Raw genomic sequence first — 27,284 nt, forward strand, 5'->3', positions numbered from 1 at the left:
GGGTTTTAAAAAAGAATTACCAATGCAGGAAACATTTTCTACTTTGTTTTCATTAATCTCTGTCTTCGACTGCACGAAGAGGGATTCATTACAAATTATTTCTAACTGCTGTTGTGCTCTCAACAATTTTCAAGTTTTCTCTCTCAAGTTTTCTATAAATATCTGTTGATTTGTAATTTAAATTTAAAATATGTTACTGAAGAAAGCCATAGAAATCGTGGTTTTAAAATGGCTTTATATCTCAGGCTAGGGGATTTAATTCCTTTTCACTTTTTCTGTTCTTTGTATTTATTTATGTAAAGGTACAAATTGTTGTTTTGTTCTAATGATACAAATCTGCAGATACATGTTAACTTGCATAAAACTGTTGCTAAAGTTGCAAAATATTAGACATAAAACCTGAATGATAGCTAATTCCACTCACTTGATTTCTGTGTCAAATACTATCTAAAATGTTTGTTCATTTGAATTTGAATTCATGCTCAGATTATCCTACATTGACGTTCTGTATCTTAAATCTCTATAGATTACTTTTAATAGACATGCTTTTAATTGCTTAGTTTAGTCTTACAAAAAACATCCCATAATATCCCTTAATATTCCATAGCACCAGGCATCAGAAAAATCTCATGGGAAAAACGCAAAATGAGAATATCAGTTGTCATAGGATCTGACATCAACTGAAACACACTCATATTTACAGGGTTCTGTAGAGAGTTTTGTTCTCCCAGATATGGACAGTCACTATCAGATGCATATTCTCTGGGTGGGGAAGCTTATGCAGAAGAATTGCGGACAAAAAGAAGTTAGAACGAGATTCTAAATTATCTTTAATTAATTAGGGGCCAAAGGTCCAGCTCTCAAAATAATGTTGCTCATGGAAATGTGTCTTGCAAAGGAAGTAAAGGTCAGTGATAAGTGGCAGAAAGTCAGTTTTGTTGGTGTAAGTTGTATCCACGATATTGTTGTCACAGTCTGTTATAGCCAGTGTAGCTCCACTGGCAAAGTGCTCTTCTTGGGAACTTCACTCAAGGTGGGCTGGTAGTTTCAGATGAAAAAGTGGATGTCATGGGATAAACAGACTGAGTCAATTATATGGTATCACCTAGTTCCAATTTAAAAACTGTCTGCAAATCTTTGTTACTGACTTCTTGACACAAGTATGGAGGCTTGGGTGTATTCGGAAACTGTTTGGGCTTTTCGTCAGTCTGAGTTTAGTAGCCAGTAGGATATACAAAAGTGCCACTCTTCACTGATTAAAAATTTTAGAAATTTTACATTTAATATCATAACGTTGTGAGACGTTGCTACTTTCCTAAGAATCCCTGGAGATTACTTCAGAGAGCATGCAGTACTTTAAAGTGTAAAATTGTTTTCATTGTTACATTTTTGAAAATCATTTATGTGCTTCGATTTTAGTCTCTGCGCATTCGAACTGGTACAAGATTTCCCTCTAGTGGTTAAAACACGTACGAAGTGTCTGAAGGAATAATCTTGGGGGAATCATATTAGAGTGCAACGTAGTTCTATGTTTTACCATTTCCCCAAGTCAGATCTTTTTTCATTGTGGGCTTGAGTTGACTTCGTGTAACAGAGAATCTGTACCCATTTATATCAGTGCACATTACCAGTTACTTAAACTTTCTCGATCAGATGGAGGAGTACTGTCCAGTTAGCAGAAATAATTTTTTTTCTTCACAGCAGATAGCAATGTCTCTAGAGAATTAATCTCCAACCCTTTCTCACTCTACCTGTAATTTTTTCTTCTTTCTAAGACACAACAACATATAATAAAAGGGACAAAGCATCTCAGATCCAATTCAGGCACACTTGTTGGGAGCTATTTGGTGAATTCCTCTCTTGTTTAGGGATTAGTTTATAGAAATGAATAACAGGAGAGAAATTTTGAAATCCATTCTCAAGTTGCTTTTAATTACTATTCTCTTTGGGGGTTAAATTATAGTGAGTTAACAACGCCTACTTGGTTTGTCTTAGGGAGTTGCTGTTTTTGCTGCCAAAAGGTAAATTAATCCTAGTTCCACCCAGAAAATTCCGTGTATACTTTATTGCCAGGGATTAAGCACATCGCTTATGACAAAAGACTTGAAGATTATAATGAAATCTTAAATTAATTAATTGTAGGAACTATCTGGAACTCTGTTTTGTTTAGCTTTTCTCTTGAATCACTCTAAGGTGTGAAGCATTAGATATGGCTCTGATATTACTGATAGCCCTGATTTCCTCTATAAAAGCAATTGGCTAGCTAAGGATTTTTGGAAACTATTCAGTATTATTTAAAAAAATTTAATGGAATTCTTGTGTTTGTGTATGGTGTTTTTCATTGTGTCAGTTTAGACGTGTCCCACAGCATACAGAAGTTAATGCAAACTAATGCCAGACTTCATTCTTTTTATGTTATTGTTGGGTTTTATATTGTATAGAATCACTGAATGGGTTGGGTTGGAAGGGACCTTAAAGTTCCAGACCTGGGCATGGATGCCACCCACTAGACCAGCTTACTCAAATCCCCATCCAGCCTGGCCTTGAACACTTCCAGGATGGGTCATCTACAGCTTCTCTGGGCAACTTGCCCCAGTGCCTCACCAAACTTTACAGTAAATAATTTCTTCCTAATATCTACTTTAAACTTACTGTCTTTTAGGTTAAGGCCATTCCCCCTTGTCCTATCACTACACACTCTTGTGAAAATCCCTCTCCATCTTTCATGCAGGCTCCCTTTAGGTACCAGAAGGCTCCTCTAAGGTCCTCCTAGAACCTTTTCTTCCCCAGGCTGAACAGCCCCAACTGTCCTAGCCTGTGTTCATATCAGAGGTGCTCCAGCCCTCTGATCATCTTCCTGGTCCTTCTCTGGACTTGTTCCAATGGGTCAATGTATGTTTGTGTTTACAGAAGCCCAGTATAACCCATGAAGAGCTACATACTTATTTGTATGCAGATTTAATAAGCAGATTATTAAATAAAGTGTCATTTTGTTATGTGGTTCTATGATTTTCAACAGAGAAGGACCAAGATCAGTGCCTGGGATAGTTAGGTATTAGAGCAGTGCAGATATAGAATAAGAAAACATTCACCAGATTTTGGAGAATGCAGTGAGTGCAGGATAAATCCAGCACTTCAGTGCCTGTTGAATATTTTATATTCTGTGCTACTTAAAAGAAAATTATCATCACTGATTTATGTCTCCTTGTTCTGTTTATCTATATGTTTTAAGTTTATGGCTGCTGCTTCACTTCTAATAATAAGATTTTAAAAAGCAAAAGGGTAATTTGCAAATAATAACTTCTCATTGCTATCTCCAATAGGGAGAAACTTGGACAACTGCTCCAGGGTTTAGGAAAATTCTTGTCCCAAAAGTCTTTCAGATAGTGCTATGGCAAGGGGATTCCCCTGGGTGTCCCTGTCACTGGCAGCTCTTTTTTTAGGGCTGTTAGTTTTTCTGTGAGGCTTCGGTTGAGGGCTGCAGGCCCTTGTGCATGTGGTTAACTTCCCAATGCTATTTTTGGGGACCTGATTAAAACTGTCAGACCTTTCAGTTAGATTTCTACTTTTTTCAGGGGAATTTGTGAGGATTTAGCAATTTTAAAAGGTCAGGTCAGGCATGCATAGAAATACTGACTTTATGCAAGCAGTTAACATGTCAAGTGTTTTAAAATTACACAGGTGGAAATTCTGTGAAAGTGTGAAGTATTTTATTTATTTATTTTGTCTAATATTTATTAGACCTGAGATAAAATATGAGGCAAGACCTGAGATAAAACATTTTATTCTTTATGATAGTTTTTAAATAGAAAAATTCTACTAAAACAGAGACTCCTCACAAACATTTCACAAGACAATCGTCAGCCTGTACTGCTTTTCCTTGTTTGCTCCTGCAATGCTGCCAGGGTGTTGGTGCAAAGGTACTTCTGCCTCACAGGGAGAAGTTTTGACTTATTTAGCTGTGTTTACTGAGGAACTACTGTGTTGCCAGGAGCAGGAGTGGCTTCATGTGGTTTTAATTGAGAAGTGCAGACCAGGAAGAACTGCAGGGATTAGGGCTGTGGGTGAGAGCTTCTGTTTACTCAGTAATTCCCTAGCAATCAGCAGCAATAACAAAGCAAACACTGAAAAGATATATGATAGAAAAAGTTTTAGAGTTCAGTTTCTTATCCAAACTAAAGTCAGTTACCAGCCTAGCCTGTGAAAACTTTTATAAACAATTTCTCACTTGTGAAACCTCATGCATTAAAATACAACCTCCACTTTCCTGAATTTACAATATATTAAACTGATGAAGAAGATAAATTATGATGGACATTTATAATAATTCCTTTCTATTTTTGATGGGATAAAAGCTGACGCTGTCATGTTTGCTAATCAGAGACCTCCTTATTAGTTCCAAGGTTGGAATATCTTTTCCTTGCTGATGTCAAGGAGGTTTCCTCACAAAGTCCAGTTCCTCATAATGCCTTACCTTTGGTGACTAAAGCAAAGTATCTGTTTAGAGAAACTCTTGGCAAATGTTACCTGTTTCCAGATCCCACCATTCCTACTCTTGAGATTATATTTCCTTCATTTGTGTTCTGGAGAAAGCATGACCAGGACTTGGAGTCTCCATGCACCAAGTACAAAATCTGATGTCAGTGGGACAGGCCATCAAGAGCCTTTGTTTTGCCTCTTACTACTGAGAATAGCCTTTACACTGGCAGCTGACAACAGCTTAGCTTTTGAACTTTGTACCCAGTGATTTTTTGTGGATAAGTGTTGTTTCCTATGTTTAAAAAAAGGTAAAGAAATCCCAAACAAGCAAACAAACAAACAAACAACTTGCATACAGCCTTATACTCAGAAAAATAACTTTCTGGTTGAAGCTTTCAGCTCCAGTTGAGTTTGACCTCTATAGAAACAAATTGTCATATCCTGGTGAATACTAGGAAACAACCAATACTGCTGTAGATAGCAGAAGAATGGGGACAATCAGGAATTTGGTGTTCCTTCTTAGGCTTCAGAGGGAATTGCAATATAGGGTCATGGGCTTTACTTCTTTAAATGGAATTATTTAGCCCATCCTTTCTGACCTCTCCCTGTCCATTCTGTTGTCTTCACTACACCTACTTCCTTTTTTTTTTTTTTTCAGTCTTATTGAAGATCCATTCTGTAGGATTCTTATTTTAGCATATGAGTATCTGCCCAGACAGTCTGTTGTTTTAGATCTGGAGATTTACAAAGTGTTTCCAGAGGAACTGTAGGTCACTTTAAAGGGACTACAAGACTGTGAACAATGTAATGTTTCCTAGCTACACATGATGGATCTGTCAAAGCAGGTAACAAAGCAGGTAGGGTGTGTAAACCTCTTATGCAAACCACTTCTGTTAGGGTAGGAAGAAGGTATTAAATAATTTTCTTGTGAGGGAACGAAGTTTTGGAGACTTCACATTTCTCAAAGAGTGCAAATAAACTACTCATTAGAAGACAAGATGGAGGTGCTCACCAGCTTCAGCTGCTGAAATATATGACCTCTCCTCTTTTTTTTAAGGTAAGTAACGAATGTCTGGTCCTTGCCCTGGAAGAGCTGGAGCAAAAAACCTAAAGAGGTGAAGCAGACTTTGTATTTTTGCAGCTGTCTCAGCCATGCCAGTCTCAGGGAGAACCATGCAAGCTGTAGCAGTGTTATTTTATCTTTTTGAAATAAACATTCTTTTGAACTACTTAAACATCAGGTGGTTTTTTAGTGATCTCTTTGTTTGGAGTTTTTTCCACATACCATTTGTTTTTTCCTTTTTCCTTCTGTTATCTTCATTTCCTGCTTTCTGCAGTCATCTTTGATCATGAAGCACTTTGTCTGAATTTAAAGGCTGAAGATTTAGTTGAAAGACAAACACATTGACAAATGCTTCTAGTGGTGAATGGGTTTGGGTTCTTATTGTATTCTGTTTCTGTTTGTCTGATTTTAGTTGTGAGAGAGCAGGCAGTACATCTAAGCCCTTTTAGCTATCAAAAATATTGTGATTTTATAGGGAGGTTGTATTGCATGTATCCTAACACTATTTTATATGCATATTTATGTGTATTTGTATATTATTTTACATATATAGTAATACATAAAAATATATAGATATGTTTTACAGTTTCTGAAGTCTGAAGATACTCTACATTCAACCTGGGCTAAAAAAAGAATCTATTGGTTGACAAGGAAAAAAAGAAAGAAAATAAACTGCAGGATTTCCTATGTCAGCATGATACATTTGTGCATGGTAGTTTTTATCACACATCCCTAACAGGGATTTTGGAATGGAGGGCATGGAAGCAGACACTTTAAAGGAGGAAGACCATATGTCACAGAAGATTATCAGTGATCAGTACCATCTTCCAGTATAGTTGAGAAGGTCATACTTTCTTTATACCTGGAGTGGATTGATGGTATGAGTGAGTCCTCCAGCAAGAACTGTCCACTTTCATACACTGAAGCCAGTGGTACGATGGACAACAGTAACGTCTCAACAGATAACTTGGGCCACAATCAAGCTTTTCAGCATACAAGGCAACTATATTATTCAACCAACTCTGGTTTTTTTCCTCAGAAGTTGAATTCCAGTGTAATCCAGGCTGGAATTCATGATGCAAATGACACTTCAGAAATGTTCACTCCTCCTCTGCTCCCTGCTTCAGAGCCTGGAATGAACCATTGTGCTCCCACATACAAAACCATGGAACAGGTTAGTTTGCTTTAAATAATCGCTGAATTTATAACTGCATATTTTGTATTTCTGATAATGGCACATCCTGTCCAGAAAGAAAGAATCAGTAGCTTTTGTGTCTGTGTTTAGATAGGAAGCTTTACTGGCAAGTACTGGGAAGTGTATCCTAATCATGTGTCTGATGCTGTTGCTCTAATGCATCCATGCAATAAAGTGCTTTTCACAAGAGACAGTTGATCAATTTTGCTCTTATTCATCTTCTTTTGTAGTTATTTCTATCTCTCCTTCTAGTAGAAAGGATTGCACATTCTGGCTCCACGTTCTCATATCTGTAATGGTTGTGGGGCACGTTCACTTTCTTGTTTTGTATGTCTTTCTATCCATCCTCTTCTCATGCCCCATGTTCTTTTTTTACACTTTTTTTTTTCATTTCTGACTTTTTCCTCTTCTTAGCTTTGATAAAGTGATGGACAGAAGTAACTCCACAATATCTCTTCCACTGAATGCTCAATATGCTTCTTATAAGATAGTAAACAATACAGTGCCTTAGTTGTATATTTTAAAGAAACACTTATGTTTCCAACACTGTTGAATTTAACACGTATATATGCTGGAAGTTCTCAATCCTTTCTCCACTGGATGTCTATATTATTCCTTGGTTGTTGAAAAAATAATCATGTAAGTAAAGCTGCAGTTAAAGATATCTTTTTGTGAATCCCAGGAGTCTGTTGCTTCTTTTCTTGGATGATGTAAACCATGTCATTTTGTTTAATGACCAGATTGTATCCTGTGATATTGTAAACTGTCAACAGCTGGTCATAAAATCTGATACTGTGTCTTAGGCATTCTTTGTTCTTTGATGCCTTTTGACATTTGACTATGTGAATTACTTGAACTGTTCTTAAAGATTCTGGTAAAGAAAAAGTAACCTTGGGCTTTGCTTTGTTACATGGTGCTTCTCAAGTAATACCGGACAGAGAGACAGTAGAGTGAAAATGCTGCTTACAGGTAGACTGCTGGAAAGATCCTGGCACAACAACAACATGAGTGTGTCTTTATGCTGTAAATTTTAGTTCTCAGACAGATCTGGTAGCTCACAATAAATAAATAGAAAAAAAAAGACCTATCACTTCCACTACTGATCTCTGGTAGTTCTTCTCAGTGGACAGGAACAGATAACAGAAAGAAGGAGTCAAACAGATGTAAACTAGGAAACTCAGAAAGTGAAGGCAACTTGATTAGATGTTTGCCTATGGGGAGGCAAGGGGCCTGCAAAAGGACTGAGGAATTTAGTCTAAGACAGTTATTCTTCCATCCTTTTGATGCTAATTTCAGACCACGCTTATATTTCCTCCTAATTGCATCTCTGTTCTGTGGATATTGATTTTCAAAAGCTCCTTTTCATCAGTGATACTGGCAATTTTCATTTATCCTATAGTTCAACAATGAAATGTTGAACATTGACACATTTTTAAGTTTTACAGTGAAGCTTGACCTGAGAGGGTCATCTGCTCTGATGCTGTTCTAAAACCTTCTTAGTGTGAAACACAGGTGGACACTTCCCTCCCTTTTGTTCTTTAGCTTCTGTGAGAAGGAAATCCCAGCACATAGACCAGAAAAAAATGCCGTCTGATATGAGACTGAGTAGCAAAACCTGGCAAGGCACATGCTGCCTGCACAGTGTCAGTGTACAAATTAATTCTGAGCTCTAAAATGGCGAAAGAATTTTAAATACAAATGTCTACTAGAAGCAACACAGACTTTAAGAAATACCTAACCCCAAAATCCAGATATGGTGATTCTTTCTGATTAAAAACTATTCAGCTGTGTAGTTTGATACTATATCCTCATGATATTTTCAGACTCCAGGGCAGCAGGACCAGCTGATGAAGCAGCAGATGGAGCAGTTGCAAAGGCTGGTGGCTGAACAGCAGAAAATCATTGCACTTTACAACCCAGGTACTAGGGGCATCCCTCCTGACACTGGTATCTGAACCTGCTGATGCTTGCACTCCAGCAAGCAGTAGTTCTTTAAAGAAAGAGAAGGCTTAAGAGTTGTTTTAAATGTTTGGGGGCTCCTCCTCTGGAAGGTGGGCTAAGACATTTGCTCCTTTACACACACTGCATACAAGCTGTAAACTCCAGAAAACACCTTCCCACTTTTTTATATTAAAATTTCAGGAGAACCTTTAGGTTTAATAGCAGACCTCCTGTATAGACTTCTATTGAAGTATAATCTTGAATGGTAATACATAAAATTACAGTATTGTGGTAAAAGTACAGGAAAGCTGAAAAATCATTTTTCTTCTGTACCTATAAATGAAAGTTCCAGCTTCTCATGGGTAAAAGAAGAGGAAAAAGTCAACACACCATGCTTCTGTTAATCGACTCTTACCTTTAATAGTGCAGCCTGTTCCTAACAGCATGATACAACTCATTGAACAGTTTCATTTGACCCGTGGCATTGCTAGAAAACACCATCTACTCAGCAAGCAGGAAAAGAGGAACCCTCACTCCTTCCCACCATGTCTACAGTAGTGGCACATTCTTCTCAGTGTGCAACCCCAAAGTGAAAGAAAAATTTAGGCAAATCACGTAGACTTGTGACAGCATTGTCCTGGCTTTAGCAGGGCTGCTTGTGCATAACATCAAGCAGGGAGCATCCACAATGGCATAGGAAGGCCAGATGATTCTTGGATTGCTGCTGCTTCTCAGATAACTTTCTGTGGAGGCAGCTTCACCTAATCTGCGTTCTAAGAGCCTAAGCAGCCTAAGGCATGCCCAGCCTCCATCTGTGCATTGATCTGGCATTGGTTTCTCAGCCTAATTTCAAGCTTCTTTGCTCAGTTGAGGAGCTGTGCAAGAATCCCATTATGCTAAGACCTCAGAGGAGAGTTAGGAGAACTAGGTGATGGCACCTTGCCTGCTAGAGTTCAGTGTAGCCTGAAAAGGTCTTACAAACAGCTTTTTAGAATTTAAAAACTATGTTTTTTTCAAAGATTTTTTACCATACATAGTATGACTAAGTCCTCTCAGACAACTATGTTTTTGCTGTTCCTCCATGCACATTATAAAACACCTCATAGCACATGTAGCTTGACCAATTTGGAAGAGTTTTATTTATTTCAGTTGCCATATAAGGAACATCTACTTTAACAAAGGTTCACTTAAAGCAATAGGCATTACTTTAGGCAAAGTAGTAATAACAAAACCACTAAGAATTTATGGCCTCTTGCTTTCCCCTCACCCACTATCCCAGACACTCTTGCAGTTGGCACTTGTTAGAAGCTTTAGGGAAATATGACCTTAAATTATTGCTTCTGTAAAAGAAAATGAAATTTTAGCAAGTTTAATCTACCTCACAAATAAATATAATAGCTGTTGTTAGCTAACAAAATAAAGGGGCTTTTCTTCATTCTCTCTCAGCCTCATGGGTTCAGAGAACCTTCTATAGGAATGACAAAATGTTCGATTGGATAAACAATGGACAACTAGATCCATTTGTAGTGAGTCAATAATTACAACAATCCCAGTGGAGGCAGAAAACCGGAATCCTTTATTGGATTCACAAGTTCATATTTAAAGGGTTTAGGATCTATATATTCAACAGGGGGTTGTAACTATTACAATTATTACAAACAGGGGTTTTCAGGGGATGACATAAGGGAAAAACCCAGGTTAACAAATTTGGAGTCTTAACAATTATATTATAGGGAAAACCCCATCTTATCTTAGGGGGATTACATGGGGGAAAGAGGTATTATTCTGGTTTGTAGAATGCACAGGATCCAGGGAACACAAAGGCAGAGATAAAACACAATACATCTTCTGCACTGGCTTGATGAAATCAGGGCATTGTTTCTCTGGACTTGGACAGGACTTTCCAAACCCGTGACATCAATGGGTCCTTGTCTGGACTCTAGATGGAGGTTTTTCCCCAGTCTCTGTTAGCCCAAGGTTTTTGTTTAAACCTAACAGTTTTCTTTTTCTCATATCCAAATTTTGGAATCCAACATTACACCATTGGGGTGCAGCAGGTGCTGGTGCTGAGCATGTTAACAGCAGCCTGAAAAGCTGTACGGCTGTCAGAGCTGCAGAGCGTGCATGGAAGCAGTAGATGTACACTGGGGTAGATGCACCAGGTAGGAAACAAGGGCCAAACACTGGTCATGCAGTGACCACTAAAAACCTGGCTTTCTGCAACTTAGGTTGTCTGTGTTGTGGGGTCTTTTCTGAGCTTCCTGATGATGCCAGCAGTGCAAAGCAATATGAGACTGAAGGGAATAAGACACTTGAGAAACAACACAGTGTCAGATCTGTTTGAAGGTCTTGTTTTCAAACTCGATGATGCGTGACAATCAGGGGTTTTGTTTGGGGGGGATAAGCAGGATCTCAACCATCCACCCTACAGCCAGAAGCTAAGCCACACCAGCAGTGATACCAACAGGCCTGGCTGTTGTTGTACTGATTTTCCTGATGGAGCTATGCCACTGTGAAATAGCTGCCAAGAGCAACTGCTGTATACTAGGGAGACAGCCTGAGAAAGAGAGAGAACAGAGGCTGTGGCTGCATAAATGAAATATTCATTATCCTGTTCTTTTTGCCTCAGAGAAGAGTCTGGTTGAAATGACAGGCAAATGCTCATCAAGCTGTCCGTGGTGACCAGGTGGAACAAGTACACAGTCTGTGGTTTCCAAGTTTTCTAATCAAAGCAGAACATCCACAGAGAAATTATGCTGCTCATTCATGGCTGGGCTTCGCGAACGAAGATTTGGGAAGGGCTCTACCCACGCTTGTTGCAAGCACACTGGTGGCTAAAAAGGCCAATACGAGATAGGCATGTCCGATTGCAAAAGGCACAGCAGAAGGACTCCTTAGATGGTGTATTCCGTAAGGCACGATTCTTTCTGCATTGTCTTTTCTCCTCAAGGGTGATCCTGCGTGCTTTCTCGAAAGCATCAGCCCTGCCCAAATACCACGATTAGCAAGGCGTTTATTATTACTTCCACCAGTTCACCAGGAGCAGAACCATTAGGCTGCACCACTTTTTTTGGGTTCTCGGGAAGAACTGAAGTGTGAGAAGGAAAAGTGCCTTGAGTCTGATATGGTTCATCGTGCAAACCTCTCTTCCCCCTGCCCCAGTTCTGTAAATCACTTGACACATTTCTGAAGAAAGTAAGTACAGTTAGTACCATGAATTCAAGACCAAGCTCATACAGTAAGAAATATGTTTATTGGATGCTATTTGGGTGTATTTGCATATCCAACTACATTTAGCTAATGTATAAAGCCATAGACAAAATGCTGACCTGAATGAAAAGCTGACCAAAATCTGCACTGGAAGCTCTTATTTGTTACTAGAGGCAGTGTAGATTGAGAGTAGCAAAAGACACTGCATGATTTGGTCCAATTAAGCTTTAAAGAAGTAAAATATGAAGAACTAGTTAGGCTATGATTTGTCTTATTATAGTAAAGGTAGTTGCTTTAATATTGCCATGCATTTAAACTAATACAGTGATCAACAGTAAAATCAAAACTTCATTGAACTACAGATTGTCATTTTATTCTCACATGGAACACAGGCAGAAGTGGCTCTGCCCACCTGCTAGCTGCATGGGTGAAGCGTCTGCCCAGAAGTAGCGAGTTGGGATCTTCCTGAGTCTGTGCCAGACAAGATTCAAACTCACGGATCAGCCTTTTTCCAAAAAATGCCTTAACTAGGGGTGAGGCATTTTCAGTCTCAGCCATTCTCTTTCTACTTACTGAAGTCAGGTCACAGGACAGAGAGGAATCTTGGTGTGAAGAAAGAAAATAAGAAGCGAATGTAATTTTGTAACCTTATAAAGGAGTTTCTTTCCCAGAAGTAGTGAACCTGGACTTTGGTCCCTGTGCAGAACTGCTTGTGTCTTTTCCACATAGTCTTCTAACATAATGCGTAACAAGCCATCCAGAGCTAAAAGGAAAACTTTCCCCTCTTTTGCATTATGATGTGGCTCAGAGATACTTTGCAGTACCTAACTTTTACCTCCTAATGGACGTAAGGAGTCCTAGGGGAAATGCTGGTTTTTTTACATGCTCGGGAGTACTTTGTATATTCTATTTAATTCACCATCCCTGTAGTATATGATAACTTTGGTTACAACTGGTGGTTGCAGCAAACTGTAAAATTTATTTTACAATTTAAATAAAATAACATAAACAGAATTTGGTTGTTTCATCCTGAACATGCAAACCACCGGTGAACATGAAAGCAAAGTGGGTTTTGTGCAATAACAGTTTAGCAAGAGATTTTTAGTTCAATGCAAAATATTTGTCTTAAGCTCCTCTAATTTTTCTTCTCTGGCAACTATTTTTAGGTTTATCTGTTTCTCCTGGGACACTTTCTCACCTAGTAGCCACGATGCCACCCCTTCCATGCTTTCCAGCTACTTTCATTCCTGTCCAGCTCCCATCAGGAAATTCTTGCCAAGCTGAGAGCCCGGAATTCTTACAGACCTCTCTCTTGGCAATGCACTCTGCTTGGCAAAGCAGATCCCCGGTATTCATGCCAAATGAGAGCAGTTCAGAAATCTCAGGAGAACATGTGCAGCTTTCAGATTCAGGTGGGTAAAAAGTGCTGGAAATCTAAACCTAAGTCTATTGTGCAACTCCTCTGAATTTTTGCCCTTACTAGTGATTGTTACTGGTTTTATTGTAGTTTGGGGAAGGTGCTTTGTTTTTATTGTGGCTTGTTATAAAAGCTTTTAAAGCATTTTAAACTTGACTTTTTTTTTAGTTTTTGAATCACAGTCATCCTGTCTCTCACACTGAATGAAATTGGACCTTGTGGATATAAATGGAATTACATTGGAAAAGCTAAGTTATATGAAGTAGGGAATATGTTGTATTCAGGGGGAGACACATAAGAAGTAGGATGTGGATATAGCTTCCAAAGGTGTGAGAATGTTCAGAGTTAAAACAATGTTAAGTTTCTACTTGGCATCTTCTCTTTGTCAGTGTTGTCTTCTGTGGGAAGATACCAAAGGGTTAGAAAGAATAAAAACAATTTTCAAGAAATCAAAAACTGATTTCAAAATGGGGGAAGAGGAACAAAAAGAAGTCAGAATAAAACAGCCTAAAAGGGAAGAGAATGTAAATTAGACAGGTATCATGAATTCATTTGAACTTCTATAACAACACCTGACTGTGATGCTGTGAGACAGTCCCATAGTACAACTGAAATTTTAATTTCATATTTTCCAAGACAGCTCAGGACAAGTACTCTCACGGATACAGTCTTGTCTCCTTCTTGTGCCTGAAACTATTATTTTATTGCTGGGTTAAACTGAATGTGGATCAATTGCCCAGTGAATTGCACAGAGCTTCAGAAATGCTTCTGCCAGTACAAATGAGGGGAGTGAAGGGGTGGTCTACGGGTGGATGAATCACAGAATCACAGAACCACAGAATAGTTAGGGTTGGAAGGGACCTCTGTAGATCATCTAGTTCAGCTCACCTGCCAAGGTAGGGTCACCTAGGGCAGGTTACACAGAAATGTGTCCAGGTGGGTTTTGAATGTCTCCAGAGAGGGAGTCTCCATGACCTCCCTTGGCAGCCTGTTCCAGTGCTCTGCCACCCTCAGTGTAAAGACATGTTGAGGTGGAACTTCTTGTGTTTATGTCCCTTACTCCCTGTCCTGTTGCTTGGCACCACTGAAAAGAGTCTGGCACCATCCTCTTGATACTCACCTTTCAGATATTTGTATGTATTAGTGAGATCTCCTCTCAGTCTTCTCTAAATTAAACAGGCCCATCTCCTGCAATCTCTCCTCATAAGAGAGATGCTTCAGACCCCTAATCATCTTTGTGGCCTTCTGCTGGACCCTCTCCAGTAGCTCCTTGTCTTTCTTAAACTGTGAAAACCAGAACTGAACACAATACTGCAGATGTGGCCTCACAAGGGCTGAAAAGAAGGGGAGGATCATCTCCATCAACCTGCTGGCCAGACTTCCTGATGTACCTCAGGATTCCATTGGTACTCCTGTCCCCAAGGGCACACTGCCAGCTCATGGTCAGTTTGTCATCCACCAATACTCCCAGGTCCCTTCAGAGCTGCTCTCTAGGTGGTCAACCCCCAACCTCAACTGATTTTGGGGTTATTCCTCCCCAGGTGCAATATCCTACACTTGCCTTTGTTGAACTCAATTGGGTTTCTATATGCCCAACTCTCCAGCCTATTAAGGTCCTCTGAATGGTAGCACGGCCTTCAGGTGTATCAGTCACTCCTCCTCAGATTTGTATCAGCAGTATTTTTGCTTAGAGTGCATTCTATCCCTTCCTCCAGGTTGTTGATAAACAAATTGAAAAAGACTGGACAACAGGAATATATTAGGACAGTGGGAGGTATGACTGCCTTTTTTTAAAGCAATGCTGACTTTGACCTGCCTCGTGTGTAAAACTAAGGCTTGAAGGTGCAGAGGCCTTAGTACATCAGGGTAACTTCCCACTGGAAGCTGGTCAGCGCAGTTGTCTTTGAGATATTCTTCAGTTGAATATGTGCTTGAGGACTAGGCTGAGCTGACAATTATCCAGCTGTGTGGGTTTTTATTGCTGGAAACACAAGCATAAGCATATCAATAGTTTGTATAACACTTTACATTCTTATTTAAAGGTATAAGCACTGAGCCTCTGCTTCAGTCTACAGAGAGTACCACAAAAAACCTTTCCAGACAAGATGCTCAAGAAGAGAACAGAAAAGAAAAGAAAGGTGAATTAAACAGCTGCTTGGATACATTGTTCTTGCCTTGCACGGGGAAGCACAAGTTGAAAATTACAGAGCTTAGGCATCTCTCCTTATTAAAGCATTCTGGAGACAGCACAACCCCATACCTAAGACTGTGGGAAGGAACATGTGGGTTCTGCATCCCTTGCTGCTGTCAACCTACTGTGTCACTTCTGACCCCTCTGCCATATTCTGGTGCAAGACAGGCAAGCAAGTTGCAGAAAGTGCACTGCTTGTCTGCCATTAGACTGGAGATGTTTGGTGTATAACTGAGAAAGTCTGAGGGATGAATATAAAACTTTTGTATTCCTGCTGTTGGACCAGAAAGTCCTTTCAGCATGCTGCAAAGGACTTCAGTAGCACTGGTTGCATTTATATGATTAAGTGAGCTATATAGTTCCTGCCTACAGCAACAGTTCATAGTATGAATGAGCAAATAAAGGCTTTCTGCTCCAGTTGTCAGTCCTAGCTTGACCTGAAGGAGAAACTCAACACTAGGTGACACTCAGAAAAAAAATTAATTGAAGTGGAAACCGGCTGCTTGTGGTGAACATACCCAATAAGCTTCAATAGGAAGATGCACAAATCTGCCTGATTAGAAAGTCTCGTGTACAAATACTGACTGTCAAACTGTTCAATGAACTGGTTTGCAAGTCACATAATTATAGATACATAAATAATTCAGTACAGTCTAGCAGTGCCTACACTGCCACATTCTGTGGTGAACACATTAAGCATGCATTACAAATCTCTAGAGATAAGGAGCACAAAACATACTATTTGTCCTTTCCATGTTTCCAGCACTAGACTTGAGGATGAGAAGCCTCTTTTTTTCACAGATTACATCCTTCCACCTACATAATTCAATTGTATTCTGTAAAATATTTTCAAAAATTAAAACCTTGCCTATGTTCCTGAAAATACAAATATTTCTAATTATTTTATGATATTCATTTTTCATTTATTCATTTTGTAAAGACTTTGCTTACACTGACCTTTTTTCTGCTGCTTAGATAGCAGTCAGTTAAAAGAAGGTTTCTCTGAAGCTTTTTCTGCTGCCAAAGAAGAACAAAGAGAACAACTAAAGGAGGAGATTTCCCCATCTCTCTTTGGCATAGAGGGGAAGATAAAGACTGGAAGCATAGAAGACAGGTGAGAAATGATCTTAGTCAGTCCATCAAGCTACAAAAACATATTTTCCTTGATTGTATATGTAATGTATGTGTTATATTTGCAACATGATGGTTCTTTCCTCTGCTTGAGAGTGGCAGATACGCATGGGCAGAAACTGGACAGGTCTAAGGCCTGTCAGTTGATCTACTTCTATGTAATAGAATGTTGGTCTAGCCAACTTAAATGAACTAGTTTTGTAAGTATGATCTTCAAAGGATAGAAGTAAGGCAAAGGGAGGGATAACATCCTCTGATGTGCCATTACTTCTGCGGTAGCCATCATTATGTGTTGGTAGCTCATTCATTCTTGTCCTTCCTCTGCCTCTTCAGCTGTGCTGAGACCATTTTTTATATGCCTGTATAGTTAACGAGTCAGCAAAGTAATCCTTGCTAAAATTATCTGTACAGAGGAGAAATGTAACATTTAACTTGGATCAGTTTTCTGATCTGGTACATCACTGCATTGCAAAAGGAACTGTACTAGGACACTGAGGGGGTGCTCACAATGAGGCAAAAAGGGGTAGGTTGGCATTGGTGATGGAAGAAATGCTTGTAGAGTTGTTACCTTTCCTTGACTGATGCAGATAGGAGCAGCAGGTCTTTGGCACACTGAAGCTTGATCAAGTATAAAACAGAAGTGGACAACTTCTAGGAAAGCACAGATGGAGAGTAATTGTCATGAGTGTGGGAATTGGACAGAGAAGGAAGACAAGGACCTCCAGATCAGAAGACTGGGAAGAGGTGGAAGGACAGTAAGCACATTTGGACAAATGGGCCTGTCCACATATACCTTTTTGGATCAGCAATGAGCTTCGGAAGTCTATCTCCCAGCCACCCCTACTTGTTGTGCTTTGGTTCACATTGTGTCGTTGGTATGAGCTGGATGAAACTAAAGTACAGAATTTACTCCAGCTGAATGTACTCCAGTTCTTCTTGACATTTTTACTGTGGTAACAGACTATAGTTGGTTTGAAGCAAACTTCCCTGAAATGAGTATTGTCTAATGTTGAGTCATCTTCAGCAACAGTTTTGGTCTATGGTGCATGATAACAGACAGAGACAGACTGACAAATGAAAAGATTATCCATGGTACAGTGGTGTTAGGTAGAGGTGGGGTATAGAAAGAACAGTGATGTGCTGCATAACCAGCAGAAAACACAGAATTTTTTAATATTCAGCAGAAATTGTTAGTAAGTGACTAAACTCAGGCTCAAGCCCATTTCCAATTTCACACGTTCATATATGCTGTATTATGTTTCATTTTGAGTCAGCCTTCATTTTGGCCCTCTACAATGTTACAGATATTATTTTTTCTACTCTATCACCCTTCACCATCTAATTCAAACCACTCTATAGAAAGATAGTGAGTTCTTTCTGACTGTCATTAGCTCTAGTCTGGAGAAATGACTGAAATATTTTTGTTTTTAACTATTGTCTATTTTTAAGGAAAGACTGATACCAGACCAAAAAATGTAGCTTGCTAAAAGTATAATTAATGCTTAGGCTAGACAGGATGTTTTAAAGTGAGACTTAGATTCACACAGTAGTGAGATTTTACTAACATTCTTCACAGTTTAATAAAATTGAAGAGAGCATTTACAGTTCTAAACTCCACATCAGCTGCAGAAGAATTATCAGAAGAAAACTAATAGGAGAACCTTACAAATAAGTACCTTCTTGTTACTTGCCTAGGCCAGTCACACCAGCAATCGGCATTAGACAGAAGACTTCTGAAAAATTTGTTGAAGAGCAACTTAAAGCAGACAATCATCTCATAGAGAAACAGCACAAGGAGCAACAGGTATTGTTGCCGTTGGTTCATTCACTTGGGTTTTGACAAATTCTCATGGACTTAGGTATTGTGTGGGTTCTGTTTTGGTGTGGTAACACATTTTCCACTATTCTTTCACATGATATTGGAAGACTTTTCCCCAAAGTAAAAAAACCCTGTATTACCCTGTCACAATCCTATTCCCCTACTGTTTCCCACTGGATTCTTTCCACATATTTTCTGGGTCATAGTTCATGCCTGAGTCTCAAGATACTTAGCTAAATTAGACATCAAAGTTGATTCTGCTATTTTTTTCCATAATAAATGGTCTCTCATGGGCTACTAATGTGACAATGAGTGCATTTCCAAATACAGTTTTTGTACCAGGGACAAATTCAGTAACACCGTTCTGCTTTTCGCTGTGCGTGCGGTTTGAGATGAGCTTATTCCTGACACCTCTAGGTGTCAGACTCAGCGTTTTGTTAGGCTCGGTGAGTTGGAAGATGCACATCTCAAGAATGTACATCACTCGAATTTTCTTTATGTCTCCCTGGCAAAAACATCTCAAACTGATGCATTTATATATTTCTGTGTCACTTGAACTTCCTTTGAAAATGAAGAAAGGCCGAACTTTTACCATCTTCTATCATGTAGCCATTTAACACCATCTTAACCCTTTTACTCTACTACTGAATGAATGGAGGCATCACATAGTGACTGCTTCTAAAAGTTCTCATGCCTTCCCCATAGTTTCAAGGCTATTTCTTATGTACTCAGTTACCCATAGCCAGTGTCTTTAAGACTTCTGATATCTCATCTTTTTCAATTATGGTGAATATCTTCCTTTCTGGAGAGTGATTCTCAGACTGTGATTCTCAGGATTTAATTTTTTTTTTTCCAGAGCAAGGCAAAAATAACATCTCTAAAGGTTTCTCTGAAACGAAAAGAAGTCATGGCAAGGTTCAAAAAAATTAAAGAGAAGACTGTAAAAGAAGACAGCAAGCATTCCAGAAGAGCTGGGTTGAATCACTGGGATAATTTCTTCCAGTCTGGCCAAGTGAACACAGGTATACTGCAGCTGGGGGAATGCCCTCAGTTAAATCTGCAGGTCAGTAACTCCATACGGAGGGATACACATGAAAAAAAAGCAGACCGTGCTTTAGCTGAGTGGGAGATAAAGACTGACTGTGAAGCAAAAGTAGTTGAGCGAAATGCAGAAGAAAAAGAAGTCTTTGGGGCAGACGAAGACTCAAAGGAAAATCCTGTTGACTCATCCCAGAGAAGATGGCCTGAAATCCTGCAACCATGTCCTGAAACAATGACAGGAATGAACCTACAAGTGGGTGAGGAAAGAGAAACTCATCATATGGATTCTCTAGGACAAGCAGGCAGAACTGATGGAAGACCTTTGGAGAGTACCCTGACAAAGGACCTAGGTAGGGTGGATCAGCCTGTGAAGGGTCACCTCATAGATGGAGCAAAAACCCCCTTGGAATTCCTGCAAAGGCATTATCCACTCCAGGATTTAGAAACAGATTGCATCAAGGAGGCAGAGTGCGGTGGAGGCCCTGCATTCACATGGGGTCAGAAGTGGGTTCAGGTATGCCCACAGGACCTTGTTTTGGGGAACCAGAACTCAGAAAGTGAAAGACAAATCCATACTGGGTTTAAGATGGTCAATGACAAGATAATAAAAATTACATGTCACTCACCTGAGGCTGCGGAGAAGGGAGGGTCATCCTCAGCTTTGCAGCAAAAGTGGCAAAGGAAAGGAACAGTTGCCTCGACGTGGCAAGTTGCGTCTTTGTCCTGTGAGTCAAACTGCTCATCTTGCAACAGTGACAATAATCCCAAATCTCACCATGTTCAGCATCCCTCCCAGCATGTGACTCAGAGAGTAGATCACACTGACAGACATTTGGATCTCTCTGATGGTCACTATGCTAGTGATGAGTCCAGTGGAACAGAAAAAATGTCTGCTAAAATGTACAGCAGATCACCACCAAGAAAACAAGGTCTTCAAGCAATCTCAGGACAGCAAAATCTCTCCTGCAGCACAAGCAGCAGTGATTCTAGTACTGGGACTGTCTGTCTGAAAGGGAGCAAGGCTCGCTCTTCTCTTCGGGAGTCCCCATTTCATCTTACAAGACTGAAAAGAAGAGAGCACAAGCCTGAATCAAAGAATGAGAATAGGGACAGTGGTGTTAAAAGCCTACATCTACCATCCTCGAGAGTGGCTCATGAGATTCCTATTTTCAAGATTAAGGAAATCCCTGAAGTGGAGGAACTACAGAAAAAACTGTTTACGGACACATTAGGTAAAAGCTACCCAAGTTTTTATTTACATTTATTTTTCACTGGGGAAGAAAATTTCTCTTGGATTTATGACTCATTCTGCCTGTACTCCCTTGATATATACCCTCCTTTGTTAGTATTTCTCAGATTTAAACTGGAAAAAAAAAAAAGAGAAAAGGGAGGAGATAAATCTGCAAGCCCCTTGCTTTGCTTAGCTCTTCATCATCACTAGTAATTTTTCCTAAGTCTGTTGTTTAAGGTGCACTTTCAGATAAAGACTTTTGATCTCATGAGATGGGTGAAAGGTTCGGTGAGTCCTTGAAGTCATTGCTAGAATTCTCTGTGGCGCTTAGGTATGACTGACTCCTTGACACTGAGATGTTCACATTCTTTATTTAATTTCCTCAGAGAAAACAATACATGATTTTTAAAAAAGTGGGCAAAATAATTTCTCAAATTTGCAGTTTTGCTCCTAAGATATGGAGAGCCTCGCATTGGTGGCAAATTATGATTTCCTAAGAACTTCTTCACTCAGTTTGCCCTGAATGTGGCCCTAGTTCTTTGGTCAACCAATATTTCTCGCTTTTTGGCCCAGTGATCTTACTTCTGGCAATGAAATTGCAACATGCTTAAGCAGGATTTAGTCCTTTTATTAAACAGTTTCTTGACTTCTCTCTTAGTTTCCACTGAAGGACTTCCCCCACATTGACTACTCATCCCAAACCCATTAGCTGTCTCTTTGTGTAGGATCAGTCAAAATCAGTTGTCCTGTCCTGAGTAATCGCCAGGGCAGAAATATTCACTTCTCATGGTTCTCAATTGCTCTGTCACAATTTAGTAAGCACACTCTACTCCGTGTCAGACTGATGTCAAAAGAGGGTTCCTGAGGCCTCTTTGAAGGTTACATTCAAACTAAAGTTGAACTATCATTGGCATTCACATTCCTGAAAAGGAATTCAGCTACTAACACTAATATATCCCAAATTTGTTTCACTTTCTTGATTTGTAGGGCTTGAGTTGCACTACTAAGAGATATGCTGGGAATGGAATACTTGCATAATTAAGCAAAGATACATTAATTCTTTTTGATAGATTAAGCAATAAAACTTACTGCACTTATGCAGTCTGTGGTTTTAAATACACAGAGAGGGTTCATAAATATTCACAAAGTTTTGTGTACTAACATAGATTTCTTTACAGAAGAAACCCAGAACATCCTTAGCAGAGGATTAGAGACTGGTAATAACAGTGGAACCCCTTCACTGACTGTGGTGAATGAAAATGATGAGAAAACAATGCATTTTCACAGGTAAATCTCTATACACTAGCAGTTGATTTGTGTGTGCAGTGAGACAAATATTTCTTTTACAGTCCTTAAAATCAAGCTGCTAAATTCTTGCTTATCAGTTGTCTTCTTTTCAAGGGCATCTGTATTGTTTCATAACTGAAACACTTATTTAGCTGTCTAGATTCATAGTAAAGCACCTAACTGAAGGAGGCCAGCTCTGAAATCACTGGTGCAGTTTGGGTCTTAAAGCCGAATAACTCCAAATGCTTTTCATAAGCTGATGAATATCTTCAGGTTACAGTGAAATCAGTAAGAACTCAAGATAATTTTTGAATGCTGAAAAGGTTTTAGTTTGTAGTTTGTTTGGTATTTGTTTACTTCTTCAGAGAAGAAAAATAAGTTCTTGCCACATAATCCCAGTGATAAATAATTTTTAAACTATGAGGTTTGCAATGCCAATTCCTCTAATAAAAATTGAGCTTGCTTACAATCAAATCAAATACATATTTTTAATGTGATGAAATCTGTTAGAAATTACTAGATACCATCTACTGTAAACACAGAAAAGATTCTTTTCCTCTTTACATTTCAAGCCTAGTTCTTAACTCGTATGAAATTAACATAATTTATTGATTTGGATTTTTTAATATATAATGCAAAGTAAGAAATTATTTTTCACATCTTCTTGTCCATTCCTCCTAATTTCAGAGACCATGGGATAAGTGCAAAAGGAAATAGAATTACATTTATCAGTATGTATCATTTCCTCCTATATCTGTCTTTAGCAAAATACTTTCAACGTCTTAAAAAAAAAAATGGTTTCGTTAAAGATCCTTCTTGCTTGTGACCTTGCAAACCTACTGGAAGATGACATCTGGCTGACTGTGATAGGTGTTCTGGATGTGAATATTTGCGAGATTTAGCATTTCATAGAACTGTTAATGAAACTAAGTGCTACTTTTACTTTTACCAGTGTAAATTTTGACTCTGGAGTGATGTACTGGTGCAGAATTACTGCAGTGCCAGACTCTGCCAGCACTGCATTCTTTGCCTGCTGACAGTGCTGCCTTACAGGTGAAATGACTTTGATTTTCTCATATTAATGCAGGTTTTTAAAAGAGCTTTCCATGGATTTATGCATGTCATTAGCCATAGTAGCCCCTAGCATTTCCACACAAATGTTTATCCAAGCCTAGTCAGCCTAGTACAACGTGTACATCTTTTCTTTTTTCTTTCTTTCTTTTTTTTTAATTTAAGAGAGAAAACTAATTGCAAAAGGCAGCTTATCCTCCCTGGCTATGTTGGCCCTGTGGTGATTTATGCAATCCCAAAATCTGCTTTGTATTTTTAAATCAGTAACCCTATCAGGAATCAGTTCCCTATTAGGAACACAAGATGACTGCAACATTGATAGCAGTTGACTTGTGCTGCGTTGACAACTTGTGCTCACTGGAAGCAATGAAAATCTTTTTGAGAGCAGCATGACATGCCTGAACCTGCCCAAACTATCCGTTCTTTTGTTTCCAAGTACTTTGTTTTCAGACCTTTTCAGGCAGAAATAACATGAGGAAGAGAGTAAAAACAGTTGGGATATAGCATGTTGTGTGTATCTGGTGTCTATTGGAGTCTGGACAGCACTCAAGGCATCAGCCCGTGGGGTCCACCCCTGCAGCACTGAAATAGCTGCTGATGGCGTTTGGCATCAGCCAGACTATTCAGTGATGGTTATTTTTTGTTCCTTCAACAAGGACAGCTTATTTGCCATTTTTAATGCACAATTTTCTTGTAGAATGGAATCGGGATGCTTTCTGGACCAACAACAGTAACCAACGTGATTGGTTTATTTTTTCCCACCTGCTTTTGACTGAAAAACTTTTTCTTGGAAAAAAAGGCTTTTGCTTAATGTGTGTTTCTGCCTCACAGACAACTTGCTGTGATGTGCCTCATGCAGAGGTGTGCCTGGGATGAAAGCAAGAATTTGAGTTTGCATAAAGTGTTTAGCCTTTTTTAATGTATTTTCTCTCTGTGTTCTGGACCTATCTCCTATTTACAATTTATAGCTGGGGTATGAACTGTTTGTCAGAACCTCCAAAGAAGTATTTTGAGTGCTCCTGGTGTTATTGGTTATTACATTACCTCAGGTCAGGATCTGTTTTCTAGCCTTGACTTAAAACTGCACTATTCAGTCTTCAGAGGAAAATGTTACACACGTATCTTGCTTTTCTTCTGGTACATTGTATTTCAGAGTTACTAGTCTGGATATGGAACAGTGGCAGGCTGGACATAATCACACAGGGGCTCTATTTGCTATTTTAATTGGATTAATTTGAGGGGAATTAATACTTCTATTGACTATTGCTGAGGCTTTCTTTAGCATGCCTTTAACTAGAATATCAGTCAGGCTTATTTAGAATAGAAAACAACAAAAAAAATTAGGTAATGCATTATAAAGAGCAGTAGGATATGGGGAGTTGTTTTTTCTCTTAGTATCTTTGAGAACTTTTGTATTTTGCTCCTGAGGTGTTAAACTGCATTAATGAGAGGGAAACATGAGGTCATGGCTGCCTCCTGTAATTTGCGTTGCTTTTCAAGTAATAGTGATGGACAGATGGTGGCTGTAGGTCATGAAGTGAGCTGGGAGCTCACTTTATTTGTTAGCAGGAAGATAACAAATGAGTTACAGAATCACAGAATATGCTGAGTTGGAAGGGACCCACGAGAATCATTAAGTCCAACTCTTAGCCCTGCACAGGAACATCCCTGAGAGTCACACCTTGTGCCTGAGAATATTATCCAAATTCTTCTTGACCTCTGTCGGGCTTGGTGCTGTGATCATTTCACTGGGGAGCCTGTTCCAGTGCCCAACCGCCCTCTGGGTGAAGAACCTTTTCCTAATATCCAATCTAAACCTCATCTGACACAACTTCAGGTCATTCCCTTGGGTCCTGTCACTGGTCACTACAGAGAAGAGATCAGTGTCTGCCCCTCCTCTTCCCCTCATGATGAAGTTGTAGGCTGCAATGAAGTCTCCGCTCAGTCTCCTCTTCTCCAGGCTGAACAGACCAAGTGACCTCATATTAAAAATGAACTAAGCAGTTAGATCAGTCATATAAACTCTGTTTGAGGATATGTAAAGATTTGTACTGTCCCCTCTTGTTGAGCTTTTAAGTGTACTTCCAGATCACTCATGCCTTGAGACAGTAAGTTCAAAGGCAAAATCTCTTCTGTGTGCTGAACTCCCACATTTAACTCTTGGAGTGTATTTACCTGTGGAAAGTGAAGTACCTTATCCCCTTTCATTCAGGTCCATGGCTAATCTGATTTGTAGTAATGACTGGGCTGCTGGAAATACAGCTTAGTCCCCAGCCTTGCATGATGCAGTGCTTCACACATGCAATGACAGGGAACAAGTTGTGCCTTCTGCAGGTCTTCCTTAATATCTGTCTGAATAGAAAATGTATTTAAAAGCCTCTAAGTTCATGGTCATTACGTTGTCAAAAATTTCAATTAGGATTGTTTCCAGCTGCTAAATAGAATAAATTTTATAGCTGAATGCATGCATGAGTGTTCCCAGTGAGGAAGTACCTTTGACAAGTGCTGATAACTTCTTACCACTTCCAGCAGTACCAGCATATAAGGGACATGCCCAAGCCCTCCAAAAATCATGCCCGAAGAAGGTACGTCTAATAACGTCCTTCATTACAGTCTTGTATGCCAGCTTCATACTCTTTGTTTACCTTCTGAACAGAACACGGATAGACCAGCCCAAGACTGTCAGGAGCCAGGAGCTGACTCACACCTTGGAACACAATAGAGATCAAACTCACTCACTGCAGAAAGGAAAAATTGCCCAGAGCAAGTTCAGAAGAACAGCTAGAGTCACTGAAGAAAATGTGAAATCAGAAGAAATACAAGTAAGCTGTCTTCTGTAAAATAAATATGCAATTTATATCAATTAGTATCCTTGCATTCAGACATCTTATGGTTGTAACTGAATCCTTCCATTTGCCCCACATGGCAAATTATTCATGCCACGTCTTGAGGACAGTTGTGTGTACAGTGAGGATTTTTGATGTTAATAGGACTTTTTTTGGTTTTTATTTTAAATGTACATCCCTTATTCTTTATATAAGAAAAAAAATAGGTTGTGCCTTCCATTTCTTAAGAAAGGCTGGGAGGTTTGCATGTTCCTTATACTTCCTTGTACTGATTTGCCCAGCTGAGCTGACTCTTGAAAGATTTCCAACTCCTACCATAGTGGGCTTTGCATCTTGTTGATATTAGGACCAATTGTGCCAAGTGCAACAGAGTTAATGGCCATCATTCTCTATTCTCATCCCTGAGGTGAGTGTTAATTTTTTTCCTTAAACTATCCTGATCTTTGACTTTGAGGTATTTTTGTGATATCTAGCTCTATGTCTAACAGTCTAACCTGCCTAATAACATCCCTGAATCATTTATTACAGTTTCTTCTAAGTTCCTTTAGGGGATTCTATCTGTTTGAATCCTCTGTTTCAGCCTTCCCAGTGATAAAGTCATCTCCAATTATCTGTGGCCATTCTCCCTATTAAAACCAGCTAGACATAATATGACTTAAGGGGCAATTTTCTAGGAGAGTCACTGATAAAGAGAGAAAAAAATGGTGAGCTATGTGAAACAAATAAAGGAGTTGGGGCAGCTAAAAGCTATATTTTTATAGGAGAGAACAGTAGGCAGTGGTAATGCTCAGAAATGTCTGGAACAATGTTCTGCTGCAAAAGGATGTCTAAACCAAACTGATATATTTGACAGCAAACTGACAACTTCAATTATTTTCTTAACCAGAAATGTTTCAGAACACTCTCAGGCACATAGTGTGACTCTTAGGGATGGTCCTGTTCAGGGCTAAGGGTTGGACTCGATGATCTTTGTGGGCCTCTTTCAATTCGGCATATTCTGTGATTCTGTGAACGATTAAAACTGCCAAGATAGTACTTTGTTCAAACTTTCTGTACCTTCTTTATTTTTCATTTGTACATTTTTGAAATACTTATTTTTGTACTATACACATAGTTAATGTTTTCTCTGCTTATGTTCCACATTTCTCTGGAAGTAACATTTACAACAGGAAAGGTTTCAGTGAGGTTATTTTAGTATTTTGAATAAAAATATTTTGAATGTCCTCTCCGCAAAATATTTTAAAATATCAGCTTTCTTTCCACTCGGGATTTAAAAAAAAATGGTAGCATTTCTGCCAGGGAATAACTGTGTTTCCTGACTAGGTCTAGCCCTAGGGATGAAGTCTGATAGAATTGTTTTAA

At 39.2% G+C, this 27,284-nt stretch overlaps 1 protein-coding gene across 1 annotated transcript in view; it reads left to right on the top strand.

Moving 5' to 3' along the window:
• Positions 1-27,284, top strand: part of LOC108640540 (centromere protein J-like) — a 43,307-nt gene that overhangs the window by 3,491 nt on the left and 12,532 nt on the right. Inside the window, exons 2-8 of the mRNA XM_018077350.2 lie at positions 7,152-7,227; positions 8,561-8,657; positions 16,472-16,610; positions 18,323-18,431; positions 19,303-20,719; positions 21,885-22,005; positions 25,733-25,898. Coding sequence (XP_017932839.2) covers positions 7,152-7,227; positions 8,561-8,657; positions 16,472-16,610; positions 18,323-18,431; positions 19,303-20,719; positions 21,885-22,005; positions 25,733-25,898 — 2,125 coding nt within the window. The remainder of the gene's footprint in view (positions 1-7,151; positions 7,228-8,560; positions 8,658-16,471; positions 16,611-18,322; positions 18,432-19,302; positions 20,720-21,884; positions 22,006-25,732; positions 25,899-27,284) is intronic.

This window comes from Manacus vitellinus, unplaced genomic scaffold (genome assembly GCF_001715985.3).
Source record: "Manacus vitellinus isolate BGI_N305 unplaced genomic scaffold, ASM171598v3 scaffold_37_pilon, whole genome shotgun sequence".
Taxonomy (NCBI): Eukaryota; Metazoa; Chordata; class Aves; order Passeriformes; family Pipridae; genus Manacus; species Manacus vitellinus.